The following is a 17842-nucleotide window of genomic DNA, read 5'->3' on the forward strand; positions in this document are numbered from 1 at the left end:
TTAGTGGCAGTTAACTTCAATTTTATATTTAAAAGGATACTGAAGTTAGCTAACAGCTGTCAATTTTAAAAAGTTCTATAAAAAATCAATTGCAATAATAAAATGCTTTAAAAAAATTCAATTGATAATTTTTTTTAATTTTTACATGTAGAATTTTTTTATCAAATGTTTTTTATAATAATTTAATAGTTATAAAATTCTAAAAATATTTTTAATGTCTCAAAAATTATTTATCTAGATTTATACTTCACAATATCAGAATACCAACCTAAAAAACTGACCACAATAGTGTTTTAAATTTTTGTTTGTTGATATCAGCTGACAGGTATCAGCTGTTCTTTAAAATTGTCGAATTGTCAAAATAAATAACAAATACTTGAAACACAGGCAATATATATATATATATTGCTTTAATTGTTAATTATAAAATATAATAAATAAAAAAATGAGTCGGAATAATAATAGAGAGCTTATTGTCAAAAAAATCCTCAGTGCTGGTACCAAAAATGTTACTTTTAATCCAGGAACAAAAGTAAGTACTTGAAAAAATGATTTTATTTATTTAACTAATAATAAAAAGTGTAAATATAAATTATTTTCTTGCTACATAGGTTAATTTTCATTTTAAAACAACCAAGTGTGATGATAACGAAACTGTTATTGATGACAGTCGTTTGTTAGGAAGACCAATGGAGCTTGTATTGGGTAAAAAATTTAAATTAGAAGTTTGGGAAACTATTGTACAAAAAATGGCTTTGAATGAAGTCAGTAAGTTCACCGTAGATAAAAGCGTGAGTTTATTTTTATTTTTAAATTATTTGTTTTAAGTTTGACAATTGGCAGACACTTGACAATTTTTTTATTTTTCTTGAATAACAATCGAGGTCTAGAAAATTATTATAAACACAAAGTAGAAAATAATTTTTATCACTTCAGACTTTTTAATTAAAATCTGTCTATATATTATTGCAGCTTGTCACTTCTTATCCATTTGTATCAAAAACATTGAGAGAAGTCGATAAACCACAAAATGAAAAAGTTAATAGGCATTGCTGTGGTGTAACTTTACAAAATGAAGGTGTTGGATATAGTGATTTAAATGAATTACTTAAAAATCCTCAAGATTTATCATTTACTATAGGTAAATTTTTAATTCAATATTTTATTTATAATTTATACATAATTTTGGATGAATTACATAAATATGTATGTTTTTTTTTTTACTTAATAGAATTACTTAGTGTTGTTCATTCAGACGAATATGAAAAAGAGTTATGGCAAATGACAGAAAAAGAAAAACTAGAGTACATTCCAGTATTACGAGAAAAAGGCAATGAAGAATTTAGAAAAAAAAATTATGATTCCGCTTCTGAGAAATATCGAACTGCAATAGGAATATTGGAGCAATTAATGCTAATGTAATTATTTATTATATAATTATTTAGTTTTAAGTTTTACATTTGTTTACTGTTACAAAGTTTTATATATTAAATAAATTATTTACATAAATATTTTTAACTGAATAATTACAATTTGTAATTCATGTTGAATAATTTTTTATAAAATTAATTTAATTATTTATAGAGAAAAACCAAAGGATGAAGAATGGACGAAATTAAATAAATTAAAAAATCCATTGTTACTTAATTACGCACAGTGTAAATTACTGAACAAAGAGTATTATGATGTTATTGAACACTGCACTACTGTGTTGGAAAATGAACCAGGTAATTTTTTTAAAATTACACATGAGTATTTTTATTTTCATTTATTTAATTAATTAACAGATAATGTAAAAGCTCTGTTCCGGAGAGGCAAAGCGCATATTGGAGCATGGAATCAAATTGAAGCTACTAAAAATCTTGAAAGAGCCGCTGAATTAGATCCAACTTTAAAATCGGTGGTTGAAAAAGAATTACAAGCTCTTGCATCAGCTATAAAAAAAAAAGAAGAATCTGAAAAACAAAAATATACAAGTATATTTTCTACTTAATTGTTATTTGATAAAATTTTTAAATAAATTTTATTAATATTAAATAACAAAATACTTGAGTAGTTAATTTTAATAAATAAAATGATTAATATTCAACTTTATAAAATTTATGCATTCAGACTACAAACAAAAGCTTATATTTTATTACATAACGAGACAATTATGTTAGAACAAAAATTTTTTAACATAAACAATGTGTCGTGTATCCCGATGACAGATGCAGAGATAAGCGCTGCACATGGATATAATAGAGGCTTTTGTGATAAGCACAAATATTAGTATTTTTAAAAATATATAATGTACTGCATGAAACATAATGATGATGACCTGTCGGAAAGTTTTCAGTTTTTTGTACTCATTCATATTCTTAGAAAATTGGCTGCTCTTTAAATAATTAATAGAGTACTTGCTTGTTTCAAAGCCTGCGACCAAGTGAATAAACAAAGCTAAATGTTAAGAAGAATATTAAATGTTACTAGAGTACAAATCCAGAGTTCATTTACCAGTTATTAAACATTTAATATTTTTTTTTTTTTTTTTTAATTAATTAATTAAGATAAATAAACTATCGAGAAAGTTGTAAAATATTTTCGATAAAAATAATCAATTAAGAATTTTTTTTCGACTATCTTGACAACTTTATCATCAAAGATCAGCTCTCACGCTACTTTCAAACATCTTTCATTTAAAGTTAACCCTTCGTCACTCGCGTCTTTTTTAGTTTCTCGCTCGCACTGTAGTGAGTCTCTATAGGTTGAGTAGTTGTTAGGCGGCGATCTGCTCATGACGCGAGTGACGAAGGGTTAATATTAGTTTAACCGATTTAAACATTTTTTTTAATATAACAGTCATTAAGTATGATACACTTAAATCAACAGATATTTTAAAAATAAATCATTGGAATAATTTATTAAATATCTGCTAAATAAATTTATGTAAAAATTACATTAAAATTAGCAGTCACTATAATAAACAAATTTGTTATGAAAAATTATTTTTAAAAAATTTCTTTTTTAATTTATTTAAATTTCTACATTAAAATTTTTTTTGCAATAATTTATTTATTAAAAATCTACTGAATAAATTTTTTATGAAAAAATTATTTTTAAAAAATTAAATTTTTAATTTTTTAAAATTTCTACACGTCAATATTTTTATCGCAACAATTTATTTATTAAAAAAATTAGGAAAACGGTTGACCCTGAAGGCCATCCCTGCAACTTCCCGCTACTTTCGTAATTAAGCGCTCGAAATTGCACTTATTACGTTTTTGAGCTCTTCAAGCTAAAAAATATAATTTTCGTGTAGTTTTGAGCTCTCCGAGCTTATAAGTCTAATACACGTTTAATAAAACACTATTTTTTGAATTTCCAAACCGCAATAACTTTCGAATAAATGAACCGATTTTCACACGGTTGGCGGCATTTGACGCAGTTTTTCAAATTCTATGATATATTTTTAAACACAAATTGATCAGATCGGAAATTTCGGTGTAATTAAAATAATTTCTTTCGTCAACGATAATTCACGAACGAATCAACCGATTTTGACCGGCTTGGTGACAATCAACGTGGTTTTTTAATGTTAAAAGCTAATTAGTTTTTGGAATTGATCGATTAAGCCGTCTGAAAGTTATTAAAAAAAAACCACATTTGAACAAATTTTTTTTCGCAGTTTTTTTAAGATTTCTCAAAATCTATTCGTCCGAATCGGTCCAACTTGTATTTAAAATCTAAGTTTAGTCGAACTCTTTCGAATGGCACCAACCGCGATCGAATCGGTCGAGCCGTTCAAAAGTTATGAGAGGCTTACATACATACACACATACACACATATATATATATACATACAGACATACAGACACCACCACGGGAATAGTCAGGGAAGCTTTCTAGGACCTCAAAACGTCGAGATCTGATGAAAACTCGATTTTCGAAAAACGGGGTGAAAACAATAACTTCCCGATTTTTGAAAATTTTAAATTTTCTTAGCGGAAAGTTAAAAATTATTAAAAATCTGGTGAATAAATTTTCATGTAAAATTATTCTGAAAGAAATTTCTTTTAAGTAATTTCAATCAGGATATTATTACACATAAATAATTTTTAAATTAAAATTGAAGAGCATGTAAGTATTTTAATTAAGTAATTATATTTTCCTTGTAATTGAGTTGTCAAAGGCGAAATTAATTCCTAACTAAGGTAAAGCTTTGATATTTATTTATACACAAATTTATGATGTATATAGATATAAAAATATGTGTGCCAATAACTCTTTTCACTCGACATCAGTGGAAGTGGAGGCGGTAACGTCAGACATCGTGGTGTGGGTGGGGATCAGCGTCGACACCGATAGAGAGCCAGAAAAGTAGTATGCACTGGAAACTGGATAGGAGGAGGAGGAGAAAAGGTGGATCTTGTTCTCTTGGATACCTACAACAGTAGTATCGTCGCGCGACGCGCGGCATCATCCGTTCTCCTCTATTTGCTACTTTCTCATTATTTATTCTTATAAGTACTTTTTCCATTATTTATTCTTCAGTCTTGATCTTGATATATATATCCGTCCATTCGCGTGTGTTTTTAGTCAAGGATTTTTATTTTTCATTTTTTATAAATTTTTAACTATTTGCCGGGTAAAATTATAAATTAACAAAAATTCTAATTTGTTCTTTATTAATAATAAAAATTAAATCGCTCATTTTCTGGTTTTAACAAAAAAAAAAGTAAGTGTATTAACAAAAAAAAAGTTATTTTATACTTTTAAAATTAAGAAACATTTGAAAATTTTTAATTTAATAAAAATCATAAGTAAAAAAATATTTTTTAAAAATTCCACTTAGAATTTCTTCTTTTTATTATTTTTTTTTAATAAAAATATATTTTAAAAATTGCACTTAGAATTTCTTAAATTTCTTCTTTTAATTATTTTTTTCACCAAAAATTATAAGTAAAAAATATTTTTTTCTGTCTATTAAATTAAATAATACTTAAAAATTTTTTAAATAAAACTCTTTGTTTGCAAATTTTGATTAAGAGCTTTTTGTAATTAATAGAATAATTAAAAATAATAAATTATTCAAAAAAATATTTAAATTTTAGATCTTATAAATAATTAAATAATTTCCAGTTTTATTTTACTCTATAAAGAATTTAACGGGATTTACAAATATAAGCGCCCTGATTATTAAAAAAGATTTTGATTTATTGAAAAATTATTAAAATTTGAATAATTAAATTAGATTTTCTTATTAAAGCGACTAAACTTCTGGAAGCTAATATAAATACAAATCGTAAGCATTCAAATAACTGTAAATAAATTTAATTAAAACGTTTTAATATTACTCTACTCTCAATCGTCGAATTCCCGAGCAAAAGCTACCTCAAACCCTGACCTAATTACTGGAGAAATAGATTTTAATATTAAATATTAATTTAGAGTAACTTATATATTTTTTATTTCTTCTTTTTATCCTTATTTATTTAATTCTGTAACTTCAAGGATTTTTTAAACACTTATTAAACTACTGACTAATAACTTCATTAAAATTACAACTGTTTTATAATTATAGTCATTAATATATTTTTTTATTCCATTACTTAAATAAATATTTCGAAGAATATACCAGCTAAGCATGACCTACCTAGAACTAGTGTCAATAACAATAGAAAAAAAAAAAAAAAAAAATATATACTTTCGGAGATTTCACTGAGTCTTCAACAACTTGACAACTTTCTCATTGACTAACTTGTTAGTCCATTATAGAGATTGATATCAACTTTTTAGTCTTTAACTCTTCTTGATCCTTAAACAATTTAATGTTATTACTTCTTTTTTAAATATATATTTATTTATTTATTTGTTTTTATACCAAGTCTTAATTACCAAACGGCAAACTTTAATCTATATTTATCAAATTATCTTCTTAAACAATTCTTCAATAAAAAATAAATATGCATTATTATTTTATTTTTTTTCAATTAGTATTCAATACACCGATTTAAAAAAAAAAAGTACATGGTTTTCCGTAATGTAATGAACCTTGATATTCATCTTGTTTATCGCGGAAACTCATTTGCACGTAGTCGCATTCGATATCCGTATTCGTTGGGTGTCAATGCAAGTCTCATGACCTATATTACCACTATAGGTGTATCTTCACATTTCTTTAATAATCTCGTTTGTCGAGTAAAAATAATAGTAAATAGTATTTTCGCTTCCTGCATTAAAACTACTGCAGAATTAATAAAAAACCGCTTCTATACATTTAGTATTCTAAACACGCGTATTTCAATTAAATTAAATTTATTATTTCTTCTTTTTATTCTTTAAAGTCTATCCATTTTTTTTATTTATTATTTCTTCTTTTTACTTTTTAGAACTCTATCCATTTTAGTTAATTTTTGTGATAAAATAATGTTACTTATAATAAAACACTATCATTTTGTCTCGATTAAAAATAATATACAAAAAAATTGGCTCTTTACCAAATTTCTTCAATATTGTCTTCTATATTTTGGCCACAAAATTTTACCCATTTGCCAAAAAATAATTCTTCATATTATCTCCAATATATCTTCATAACTGTAATCTATAAAAATGATTAAAAAATATTAAGTACACAATTATTTAAAATAAATTTATTATAATTAGTATCTCTAAAAGATGAAAACGTCAGTTTTATGACGTAGGTGGATCGCGAACGGGACTGAGCGGCAGGTTTTCTCACCTAACGGTTTTTCAACGGTACTCAACTCTTCAATTTTTAATGTTCGAATTCCCTTTGTTATTCTCCTTTAAATTACAGTTTTAATATTATTAATGATATAATTTTATAAAGCGCGTTATTGTTTGTAATTTAAATACAAATTAATTATCCATTTCTTCTTGAAACAAACTAATTAATTGGAGCAGTTTCAATAGTACGCTTCCTTGTTAAATGTTTTTAATTTGATGTAATAAATTCCTTAGAAAATTACATAAAGACTGCTTGTATCTGTAACTTGTTAACATTTTTATAAAGTACTTAAATTAATGACTTGCAAGTTAACAATATATTATTATTTTAAATAAAGCAATAAGTCTTGTTAGTGATTTTTATTGTATAGTTAATTTTGGAGCGTTGATGAAAAAAAATAATATTCTTAACAAATTTTGTAACGTTTCTTTTTTTTTTTTTTTTTGATTGTAATTATTTTTTCCAGCCGCAAAGATGATTTTTGAAAGTATTTTAATTTTGACAATGACACTAACATCTATAAATTCAGTAGCGATCGGTCCAGAACCGACGATTGACGGAGAATCGGCTAGACATTATGATTCACGATATTCAATATTTGACAAACCTTATACAGTTGATTTTAAGTATCACAATTACGATAAAATGAGTCGATTTTTACGAGCCACATCTCTTCGCTTCCAAAATCTCACTGCCCTTTATTCTATTGGAAAATCTGTTAAAGGTATTTATTAATTTATTAATTATAAATGAAACTTTTTTAAGAATTCATTTATTTGTGGTTTCATATAAAATTTTAAATTAATTTTTATCATAGGACGTGACTTATGGGTTATGGTTGTTTCTTCTTCGCCGTATGAACACATGATAGGCAAACCTGATGTCAAATATGTAGCTAATATTCATGGTAATGAAGCTGTAGGTCGTGAATTAATGTTACATCTTATCCATGTAAGAATTAATTTTTATTTTAACAAGTTATAAATTTTTAAAATACTTACCTTAAACAGCTACTAAAAATTAATTCTTATAAAAAATAAATAAAATAAATAAATTTTACAGTTATTAGTGACAAAATACGGATCTGACGCATATATAACATGGCTATTAGACAATACAAGAATTCATATTCTTCCTTCAATGAATCCGGACGGCTTTGAAGTATCTAAAGAAGGCTTTTGCGAAGGCAGCCAGGGCAGGTATTGACTTAAATATTCTAAATATATTTTCTTCAGAAGACAATTTTAGATTTAAATGATAAAAATATATTTTTTTTTTAGATACAATGCTCGAGGGTTTGACTTGAATCGTAATTTTCCCGATTATTTCAAGCAGAATAACAAGAAAACTCAACCGGAAACAGAAGCGGTGAGAGAATGGGTGTCAAAAATCCAATTTGTACTATCCGGAAGTTTACACGGGGGTGCTCTTGTGGCCAGCTATCCGTTCGATAATACTCCAAACTCGCGTGAGTTATTAAAAAAATTTATTGTTTTTTTCTATTGAAAAATTCCGCCAATATTATTATTATTATTATTTTTAATTCTGTTGTTTTATTCTCAATTTTTTTTGCAGCGATAAAATATAACAATAAAATCAAAAAATTTATATATTTACTTTGTTTTATTTTTGCTATTGAATAGAAAAATAACAATGTATTTAAATAATGTCATGATAGATAGAAAAATGAAACTATTAGTGTGTCTAGAGAGTGTGATGATGATGAACAATAGAATTGTATATCCCTTTTTTATTTAACATAATTTTGTTTATTATATTATGAAATATTACCTAGATAATTACGCGTTTAAACGGATGCTGCACATTTATTGCTTTCTCTTATTATTTATTATAATAAATACATTTTTATTTCTTCTTTTTTATTGAAATTATTAATTTTTTTCAATTTAATTAACCGTAAAAAAAATAACAAAAAAATTTTTAATTTTTACGTTTTCATGCCATCAGGATTATGTCGATCAGCACCATTGTGCGCAAGTATGCTTTTAATTAAAAAACAAAACAGAAAATTAATTAATAAATAATATTTGACGGTTTTTATGACCCGTTTAAAATTTCTTCCGTCATTTTATAATACGTAATAAATAATAGTTATAATTTTCTCTCTGTTATATAATTATTATTATTATTATTAATATTTCTTCTTAAATTTTCAATTGAAGTAATTTTACTGAGTCATAAATTTTGAACTATACATGAATAGAATATCTGCAGAATTGATTAAAAAACTTATTTCTTCTCAATAAAATATCAATAAAAAGTAGTTTTAAAAATATTTCCTTTTTTGGAACAGTGTTCCAGAGTTATTCATCAGCACCGAGTATTTCTCCCGACGACGATGTGTTCCGTCATTTATCATTAACATACTCACAGAACCATGGATCAATGCATCGAGGAGAAGCTTGCTCACCATCTCAACGAGGCTTTAAAAATGGAATAACCAACGGAGCTGAATGGTACCCACTTACCGGTGGTATGCAAGACTTTAATTACGTGTGGAATGGCTGCATGGAGATAACATTTGAGTTGTCCTGCTGTAAATACCCACCAGCTGAAGATCTCAAGCATTACTGGGAAGAAAACCGTGTCGTACGTTAAAATAAAATTTTATTTTTATTTCTTCTCAATTTTTAGTCATTTATTAATTATCGTAATTATTTCTTCTTTTATAGTCTCTGATAAAATTCTTGGCAGAAGCCCACCGGGGTGTGCATGGATTTGTAGTCGATGAAAATGGCAATCCTATTGAAAGAGCATCTGTTAAAGTTAAAGGAAGAGATGTCAGTTTTCTTACCACAAAATATGGTGAATTCTGGAGGATTCTTATGCCTGGAATTTATAAACTTGAAGTATTATCATTTTATTTTATTTTTTGACACTTGCAATTTTATTTTAATTCAAAAAATCAATTATGATATTAAAGTTAGCAGTAACTTAATAAATTTTTTATTTTATTTAATTAAAAAAATTTTTTCTAAAAAATTGAATTTTTAATTTTTACGTCAATTTTTTTTACTATAGTTTATTTGTAAAAAAATAAGTAAAATATTTTTATAATAAATTAAAAAACATAATTTTTTAAATGAAAATGAAGTTAGTCGACATTTCAAAATTTTTAGAAATTTTTTATCGAAAAAATTTCAATTAAACAATTAAAAAAAAATATCACATGTTAAAAACTTGAAAAACTATAAGCGCAATTTTTTATAAATATCTTTTTAGTTGTAATTTAATTAATAAAAAAAATCAAAAATTTTTAGACGTCTGCTAACTTCGATGTCATTTTTTTAATTATAAATTTTACAATAATTGATTTTTTGAGAAAATTTTTTTTTTTTTAATTAAAATAAAATTGCAAGTGTCAAAAAACTAAGCCAGTATTAATAACTGGATCTTTTAGATTAAATGAATAAAATAAAAAATTTATTTATGTTTATTAGGTTTATGCAAACGGATACGCTCCTCGTGACATAGAGTTTATGGTGATTGAACAGCATCCTACTCTTCTTAATGTCACATTACACAGTACTAAGGTATTGTAATAATAATATTTAAAGTTAATTAATAAAATAAAAAATATATAATTACCTGATAAATGAATGGTGAGAAAGTTCTGTAGAGTATGATTGTGAGTATGTGGTTTCAGAAATGGAAACATAACAAAGAGGATGATGATGATAATAATAGTGATGATGATGATGATGATGATGATGATGATGATGATGATGATGTTGTTGATGATGGTGATGGTAATGAGGATATTAACGATGATAGTAATGGAGATAATATTAATTGGAGTCAAAGTAAAGTTCGAGGGACAGATAAAACTAAAACAACCGGTGATCAATGGCATAAGTCAATATCTTCAGGGCCCTTGGATTACAAGTTCCCGGTACAAGAATCCGCTGACTCCGAATCCGTTCTATTTCCTTCCTCCTAAAAATTAACTTCTTAACTATAATTATTTTTTTTTTTAATTATCTTTATCCATGTCCTTTTTTACATGCACAATATATTTCACTCCCTTGTCCTAATTAATTTTCTACTTTATACTTTATATTATGTAAGTATCAAAGGCCAAATGTTTCTTCTCATCAATGTTTTATGCGCTGAATAATCTGCATTTTTTAAATGTTATCTTTTATGGCTAGCATGTCTTCTTTATCAGGTGTTACTAATTACTAATTATTCATTATTATTTAAGTCTTATAAAAAATTTTAATAATTTTTATTAGTTAAAGTAAAATTTTATTTCATCTTCTTGAAGATAAATTTTATTAAAGAAAAATGTTATATATTTTTATATAAATAGATATTTGTGTGATTTCCAATAAAATCGTCACATCACTGACGAAATTAAATGCCAGGAATCAACGTGTAGATAAAAATATACTTATCCTATAATCAATACTTATTTATATTTTAGAAAATTCGTCGGGGTTTTTTTTTTAATTTTTCTATTTAAATATTTATAAATTTGCTATTTTAAATCTGTCAATTTAACTTTATAATTGGGCCCTAGAAATGTTTCATTTAGACTAGCTTTAATTAATTAAAATTAATCAACACTTTAAACTTTTGGCATTTGCATCTTAATATAAGAAGTATCAAAATTCATTTTTTTTATATTTTCAGCCTTATGTTAACTTTTAACTTATCTTTATATTGCTTTTATGGTAAAGTTTAAAGGTTTAATAAGTAATTTGTAATGTTATGCTCATGAAAATTAATTTAGCAGATATTTAATAATTTTTTTAACAAATAATTTATGAAAAAAAAAAAAAAATTAATATTTATAAATTTAAAAAAATTAAAAATAATTTTTTACAAAAAATTTCTTTGTTAAAAAAAATTATCAAGACTGCTAACTTTAATATCATTTTATGCTCAAGTGTTCTATGTGTTATTTTATAATACTGAAATTAAGAGATATTTGATAATTTTTATAATCTTTTATAAATAAATTAAATTAAATAAATTTTATAATAAATTACAATAGGAAAAATTTATTAAAAAAATTTCTAAGCTTTAAAAAATTATAAATGCAATTTTTTATACTTAATTTATTGTTAAAGAAAAATTAAAAAAATTATCAAGTGTTTGCTAATTTCAGTGTCATTATTTAAAGAATTAAATGTTATAGATAATTAAATTAAAATAAAATAAAATAATTAATAATGAGTTATTAATACATTAAAAATCAACAGAGACAAGATGACTCCGTAGATGGTCATTACGGAGGAAACGGAGGAGCAGTACGCCCTTACCCTCACCGAGATTACACACTCCACATTAGACCAAGTGGTTCAACTTATTCCACCGTCTCATCAGAATCAAACAATGGAATTTTTTCATCCATTAGCAACGGCTTCAACTCACTGGTGAATAATCTGTTTGGCTGATCGTCTGCCTATCGACCGGCAACACGAGACGTTGCCCTCCTCATAGTTCTCCTCTCGCTGTTACGTTATTTGGGTAACCGCGAGCTTTTAAGACTCATTGGAATTATTCTTACCGCAAGAGGCTTCAATACGTGACCCCCTTTAAATTACTTTGATTAAAAATCAATTACATCGAAACAGAATGAAAATTTAATTAGCCGACATCGGAAAATTTTTATTGAAAAAAATTAAAATAAAATTTCATTTGTAAAAAATTTTTACAAAATATTTTTTTTTATTGATTAAAAATTTTCAAATGTCTGCTAATTTTTATTTACACTATCAAATTAACAAATGAGACTTTAATTTTAATTTTAATTTTACCATGTATAATATTTATCTATTTATTGATATAATTAAATTTAGATTATTAGATTTGCTAATACCTCGTTAATTATTGCAAAGTATATTTTAATTCGGTAATTTAAATTAATAAATATTTTCAAATAATTTATTAAATTTTAATCATTTTTTTAACAAATAAATTACAATAAAAAATCAACTTATAGAAATTTTAAAAAATTAAAAATGAATTTTTTTGAAAAAAAATTATCAAATTTAATAAAATTTTTGAGTTATAGACTAAAAGTGTTCACATAAAATAGTTTTTAAAATAAACATAATATATATGAAGACAGTAAGTGAAAATCCGAACAAAAACAGTTTCACTGTAAAAAATCGCGCCAAGTCCACGTTCATAAGACTATTAAGAGAAAAAAATTTTTTCTTCACAAAAAGATATAAAATAAAAAATTGAAAAATCCAAGTAACCGATATGATTGTATACGATTTTCGAAAATTAAAAAATTTTTGTTGTAAATTTAAAAATTAAAAAAAATTTTTGAACGTACTTGGTGTGCGTCATTGTGTATTTCAATTTTTTTGAAAGTCCTAGTAAATAAATTTTACGAATTTCATTAAAAGTAAAATATTTTGCAACCACGCACACCAAGTACGTTCCAAATTTTTTTTTTTTTAATTTTTAAATTTACAACAAAATTTTTTTTAATTTTCGAAAATCGTATACAATCATATCGGTTACTTGGATTTTTCAATTTTTTTATTTTATATCTTTTTGTGAAGAAAAAAAAATTTTTTTTTCTCTTAATAGTCTTATGAACGTGGACTTGGCGCGATTTTTTTACAGTGAAACTGTTTTTGTTCGGATTTTAGTATTTTTTGTAATTATAATAAAAATTTACAATTGGTACCAACTTAAGTATCGCGTTGGCTGCATTTTTATAGCAAACTATCCCTTTGAAGCTACAGTTTATGTAAAAATAATTCAAGCGCACCCTGGCGGATGTAGATGCAAGCCTTGAAATATCTTTTTTCAACTGTAGTTTCCCATCTATTGGAGGATTACCATGTATTCTCGAATTATTTAGTCTGTGGCATGTCACTTTTTACATCGAAAAAAAGTCAGGATCTAAATTTTTGCGTTGCTATAGTTTGTGCTGATTAAATTTAATAATTTCAAGCAGATTAATTGTTATGATCGACTATTATTAATTAATGTCAGTAAAATAAAGTATGAATTACTGTTATAATATACAATTTAGAAAAAAAAAGTACCGTAGAATTAAATAAAATTTGCAACCTCAAAATATCGTCCTGCTTACAGTAAACACAGTCGGTAGATTATCGTGATTAACATGAAATAAAAATCATTCAATAGTTAATTAGTTTCAGTAGCTAAAAATTCTAATAATCATGTACAATAAAAATTCAATTATAATTATATTTCGAATAATTTAAATACTAATGCTTATGTATTATATAAATAAAAATTAAGTTAAACAATATTACTATTATATTTTTTTTCTATATTATAATACCACATGTAAAAATTTAAATTCAAGTACGAGTTTATAATACCCTAAAAAATTCGAGAAAATTTTTCACATTTGTGCGTTTATCCTCTTTATGATATTACAATAGATTTATAATAAATATGACATAAACTTTGTAATATTACATCTTTAATACTGTGTTGTATTAAATACTTGTGTTAATTATTTCCGTTGAAAACCCTGCATTAAATTTTTGGTAAGTGTACTTAAACGTCAATAATACTGTTGCGTTTTTTATCATGGTCAATAACATCTAAATCGTTACCCAAACTACCCACTCTGCCTCGTAATCCACCACTGCTAACTTGACCAGTAGCTTTTAATTTTTCTTGCATTTGAGCTAATATGTCTTGCATTCTTCGGATCTAAAATTAAAAAAAAAAAATAATTTTATTTATAAATTATAAATTTTAGCTAATTAATTTTTTTTAACTTACTTCTTCATCCTTTTGAAGCAACAGTCGGTCTGTGTCGGATATACTGTTTTCAAAGTGTGGACCAGAGTCTCTTTTTAATTTGCTAAATAGAATTAAAAAAAAAAAGAAATTTTTACACAAAAAAATTATTCAAAGATGTGAGCATCGCTTGAGTGTAAGCAGGTAGTTTGAGAAGATAAAAAAATAAAGACACTTATTTACTTGGGTAAGTACCTCCTTTCCCTGATTGCTTGTTGTGATATTTGAGATATACATTGCGCTCTAAAATTTTCATAATGAACGTCTTGTGTTACGTCTTTCAAGTCCTGCATGTGAGTTGATATCAACATGGTACGTAGTTTTACAAAATCACTGTGCTTTGGATTTTCAACTGTGAATATATAAATACATATTTATTATTTAATAAAATTTTGCTTTATTAAATAATGAATTTTGTTAAATTGCACGGTAATTTCTTAACTATTGACTTTTTTAAAGATATAAGCTCATCCTGATGTTACATTTATCAAGAGCTTTTATTTGAGTACCCACATGCATGTTTGATATATTTTTCATATATACATATATATATATAATATATATAAATATATGAAAAATTGATGTGGGTACTTAAATGAAAGGTCTCGATGAGTGTAATGTCGTGGTGAGCTTATATCTTTAAAAATGTCAATAGTTCACAAGATATTTGTTAAATTGCACTGTAATTTTTTAATTATTGACATTTTTAAAGATACAAGCTCATCCCAATATTACAGTCATCAAGAGCTTTCATTTGAGTACTCACATGCATTTTTGATATATTTTTCATATATACATATATATAATATTTATAAATATATAAACTATATGAAAAATTGATGTGGGTACTTAAATGAAAGGTCTCGATGAGTGTAACATCAGGATGAGCTTATATCTTTAAAAATGTCAATAGTTCACAAGATACAAGGTCATTTCTTAATTAGACATGTGGAATTTTTTTTTCATTGCTATAAATTTATAAAAAAAATTTCTAATGTCTGTCAACTTGAGTATAATTTATTAAAACGTAATTATAACCTTCAACGACACCCCAAGGATATTGTCTTCCTCGTACTTTTCTTCCCGCAACTTCAAGCACCGTACAACTACCAATCACAGCAAAAGGTACACAAGCTTTCAATTCTTTATCCTGTTGCTTAAACTCTTCATCCTCATCGCTATCACAGTCCGGAAATTGGTAAATCTATTTCAGGTGAATAACAAGTTAATAAAAAAAAATAAAAATTGAATTGGAATGTTAATAAACTTTTACCTGAATTTCATGTTCCTCGATGTCCGCTAAAATATTTTCTTTTAATTTTCTAACTTCTTGACTTGTCAGAGTGTCAGCTTTAGCAATAACTGGGACAATATTTACTTTTCTATGGAGTCGTTTTAAAACTTCAAGATCCATTTGTCGTAAACTGAAATAAATTATTTATTAAAATATATTTTATATTTTATTTAAAATTAAAACGTACCCATGGCCATAAGGAGGGATGAAGTACAAACAACAATGAACACGATTATCTTGAATATTTTTACGATTGAGCCCACTTTCATCGGTAAAATACTGTCTAAATTGCTCATCAATGTATGCAGAACATGGCTTCCATGTATCTTCACAGTTAACAGCATCTCCAAATCCTAAAGAACAATAAATATTAATTTTTTTTTTTATTAACGAAGATTTTTTTAAAGAAAAAATATAATTTTTATGTTTGTTTTAAATACCAGGTGTGTCAATAATGTTTAAACGTAATCTCACTCCTCTTTCTTCAATGTCCATCGTCTTCTTTTCAATTGTCGTTGTTTTTTCAATTCGATCTAAAAAAAATTATACAAACATAAGCACAATATATCTTATGTAAATTTAATTAGCAATATTAAAATTTTTAGAATTTTTTTATTGAAAAAATTCATTAAAAGAAGAAATTAAAAAAAAAATATTTTTTTTTTCTTATAATTTTTAATGAAAAAATTTTATTTTTTTTTATTAATTAAATTAAAACTAAAAAATTGCATGTACAATTTTAAAAATTTCCTACATATCAAATTTCTTCTTATAATTTTTTTAAAAATAATTTTCTAATAAAATAAATTAATAAAAATTTTTCAGATAGCTAATTAAATTTTCATAAAATTTTTAAATGTCTTCTAATTTAAGTGTCATATAAGTAATAAAATTAAAAAAAAAAATCCTTACCGATTGCATCAGGAATACGTCGATCCTTATAAAGATCACCAAGAAATAAACTGTTGATGAGAGTAGATTTTCCCAGACCAGTTTCACCGCAAACCATCAACGTAAATTCGAATCCTCTTTTTACAGATTTTCTGTGTACTTGCTCCGGTAAAGTAGCAAATCCAATATAATCCCTGTCTTGCTAAATAAAGTTAAATTAATTAAGCAATTTTTTCACAAGATAACAATCAAGTGTTTGATTAATTACATAAATTTTAAGATAATATTCTAAAAAAATAAATAGAATAATTATATAACATACAGACTTACCGCCAGACATGGTAGCAACAATAACACGACTGCCGGCTTGCCGTCTAGTCTAGTTGAAGTTGAGTTAGGCAATCACGTCGATGCGTAAGTATTCTCACCCCTCATATACACTCGCGCACCCTCGCATAATCAATAATCGCTTGAAAATTTTATTTGTAGCTTACAGCTCAGACACACCCGCTGGATTTTTAATGTACTGATAATTTTATTTAATTAAACAAGTCTGTTTAAATAAAACAAGAAATTTATCACATAAATATTTTTTTATTTCATTTTTTCAAGCTCGTATTTTTAAATTACTCTGCAAGCAAAATTTAATTAACATTTCAATGAATGTCAATTTTTAATACATATTTTTCTTCAACATAATACAACGAAGATATTTTTATTTCTGATTAATTTTTACTTTAACAATATAAAAAAATTTTTCTGTCAATTAAAATAAAAAATTTACTTTCAATAGCTAATTAATTAATTAATAATGAAAATTAGCAGACAGCTGACAATTTTCAGAATTTTTTTTATTAATAAAATCATTACAAAAAAATAAAAAGAAAAAATTACACAAGTAAAAAAATTGAGAAAACTGTACGTGCAATTGTTTAAAAGTATTTTTTCTTCTAATTTAATTAATAAAAAAAAAATCTAAAAATTAAAAACGTCGGCTAACTATCAAAGTTAACCGTTTATAATTAAAAAAATTTTTTTTATTTAACAAAAAATATTTTTAAAAAATTGCACCTAAAGTTTTACAATTTTTTTACAAGTGAATTTTTTTTTTTTTTATATTTTTGTACAAAAATTTTCAATAAAAATAATTGTAAAAA

The 17842-nt window shown here is 25.0% G+C and overlaps 3 protein-coding genes across 12 annotated transcripts; 2 read left to right on the top strand and 1 right to left on the bottom strand.

Annotated features, from left to right (window-relative positions):
• Positions 1 to 350: 350 nt before the first annotated feature.
• LOC123266290 (AH receptor-interacting protein) lies at positions 351 to 2008 on the top strand. Its single transcript, XM_044730461.1, has 6 exons — positions 351 to 532; positions 612 to 791; positions 973 to 1141; positions 1232 to 1418; positions 1585 to 1727; positions 1788 to 2008. Exons 1-6 carry the CDS (start codon positions 446 to 448, stop codon positions 1991 to 1993), a joined length of 972 nt encoding a protein of 323 aa, XP_044586396.1. The 5' UTR covers positions 351 to 445; the 3' UTR covers positions 1994 to 2008.
• A 2674-nt stretch (positions 2009 to 4682) lies between these two features.
• On the top strand, positions 4683 to 12378 carry LOC123265191 (carboxypeptidase M). 6 transcript variants are annotated; one of them, XM_044728834.1, is made up of 11 exons: positions 4683 to 4717; positions 7197 to 7454; positions 7548 to 7681; positions 7793 to 7929; positions 8011 to 8198; positions 8699 to 8728; positions 9045 to 9340; positions 9424 to 9600; positions 10192 to 10284; positions 10398 to 10643; positions 11959 to 12378. In XM_044728834.1, exons 2-11 carry the CDS (start codon positions 7205 to 7207, stop codon positions 12151 to 12153), a joined length of 1746 nt encoding a protein of 581 aa, XP_044584769.1. In that variant the 5' UTR covers positions 4683 to 4717; positions 7197 to 7204; the 3' UTR covers positions 12154 to 12378. The 6 variants fall into 6 exon arrangements, 5 of the variants coding, with proteins under 5 accessions (XP_044584769.1, XP_044584768.1, XP_044584770.1 ...); XM_044728833.1 differs by lacking the exon at positions 4683 to 4717 and adding an exon at positions 5257 to 5431; XR_006509527.1 differs by lacking the exon at positions 4683 to 4717 and adding an exon at positions 5258 to 5431 and having other exon boundaries at positions 10398 to 10814; positions 11959 to 12094.
• A 1829-nt stretch (positions 12379 to 14207) lies between these two features.
• LOC123265518 (septin-2) lies at positions 14208 to 17241 on the bottom strand. Of its 5 annotated transcripts, none has more exons than XM_044729315.1 (9): positions 17008 to 17241; positions 16707 to 16887; positions 16235 to 16327; positions 15982 to 16147; positions 15774 to 15924; positions 15539 to 15704; positions 14696 to 14852; positions 14483 to 14564; positions 14208 to 14410 (listed from the first exon to the last, which is right to left on the bottom strand). In XM_044729315.1, exons 1-9 carry the CDS (start codon positions 17023 to 17025, stop codon positions 14252 to 14254), a joined length of 1173 nt encoding a protein of 390 aa, XP_044585250.1. In that variant the 5' UTR covers positions 17026 to 17241; the 3' UTR covers positions 14208 to 14251. The 5 variants fall into 5 exon arrangements, with proteins under 5 accessions (XP_044585250.1, XP_044585248.1, XP_044585249.1 ...); XM_044729313.1 differs by having other exon boundaries at positions 14684 to 14852; XM_044729314.1 differs by having other exon boundaries at positions 14684 to 14852; positions 16707 to 16883; positions 17016 to 17240.
• Between the last annotated feature and the right edge of the window lie 601 nt (positions 17242 to 17842).

This window comes from Cotesia glomerata, linkage group LG5, assembly GCF_020080835.1.
Source record: "Cotesia glomerata isolate CgM1 linkage group LG5, MPM_Cglom_v2.3, whole genome shotgun sequence".
Taxonomy (NCBI): Eukaryota; Metazoa; Arthropoda; class Insecta; order Hymenoptera; family Braconidae; genus Cotesia; species Cotesia glomerata.

Coding starts and splice junctions, on each gene's coding strand:
- LOC123265191 (XM_044728834.1), top strand. CDS start 7,205: ATGATTTTTGAAAGTATTTTAATTTTGACAATGACACTAACATCTATA. Junction 8,729..9,044: donor ATCAGCACCATTGTGCGCAA/GTATGCTTTTAA, acceptor TTTTTGGAACAG/TGTTCCAGAGTTATTCATCA. Junction 10,644..11,958: donor CCTTGGATTACAAGTTCCCG/GTACAAGAATCC, acceptor AAAAATCAACAG/AGACAAGATGACTCCGTAGA.
- LOC123265518 (XM_044729313.1), bottom strand. Junction 16,328..16,706: donor ACGTATTCCTGATGCAATCG/GTAAGGATTTTT, acceptor AATTTTTTTTAG/ATCGAATTGAAAAAACAACG. Junction 14,411..14,482: donor TGCTTCAAAAGGATGAAGAA/GTAAGTTAAAAA, acceptor TTTTAATTTTAG/ATCCGAAGAATGCAAGACAT.
- LOC123266290 (XM_044730461.1), top strand. CDS start 446: ATGAGTCGGAATAATAATAGAGAGCTTATTGTCAAAAAAATCCTCAGT. Junction 533..611: donor CTTTTAATCCAGGAACAAAA/GTAAGTACTTGA, acceptor CTTGCTACATAG/GTTAATTTTCATTTTAAAAC. Junction 1,419..1,584: donor TTGGAGCAATTAATGCTAAT/GTAATTATTTAT, acceptor AATTATTTATAG/AGAAAAACCAAAGGATGAAG.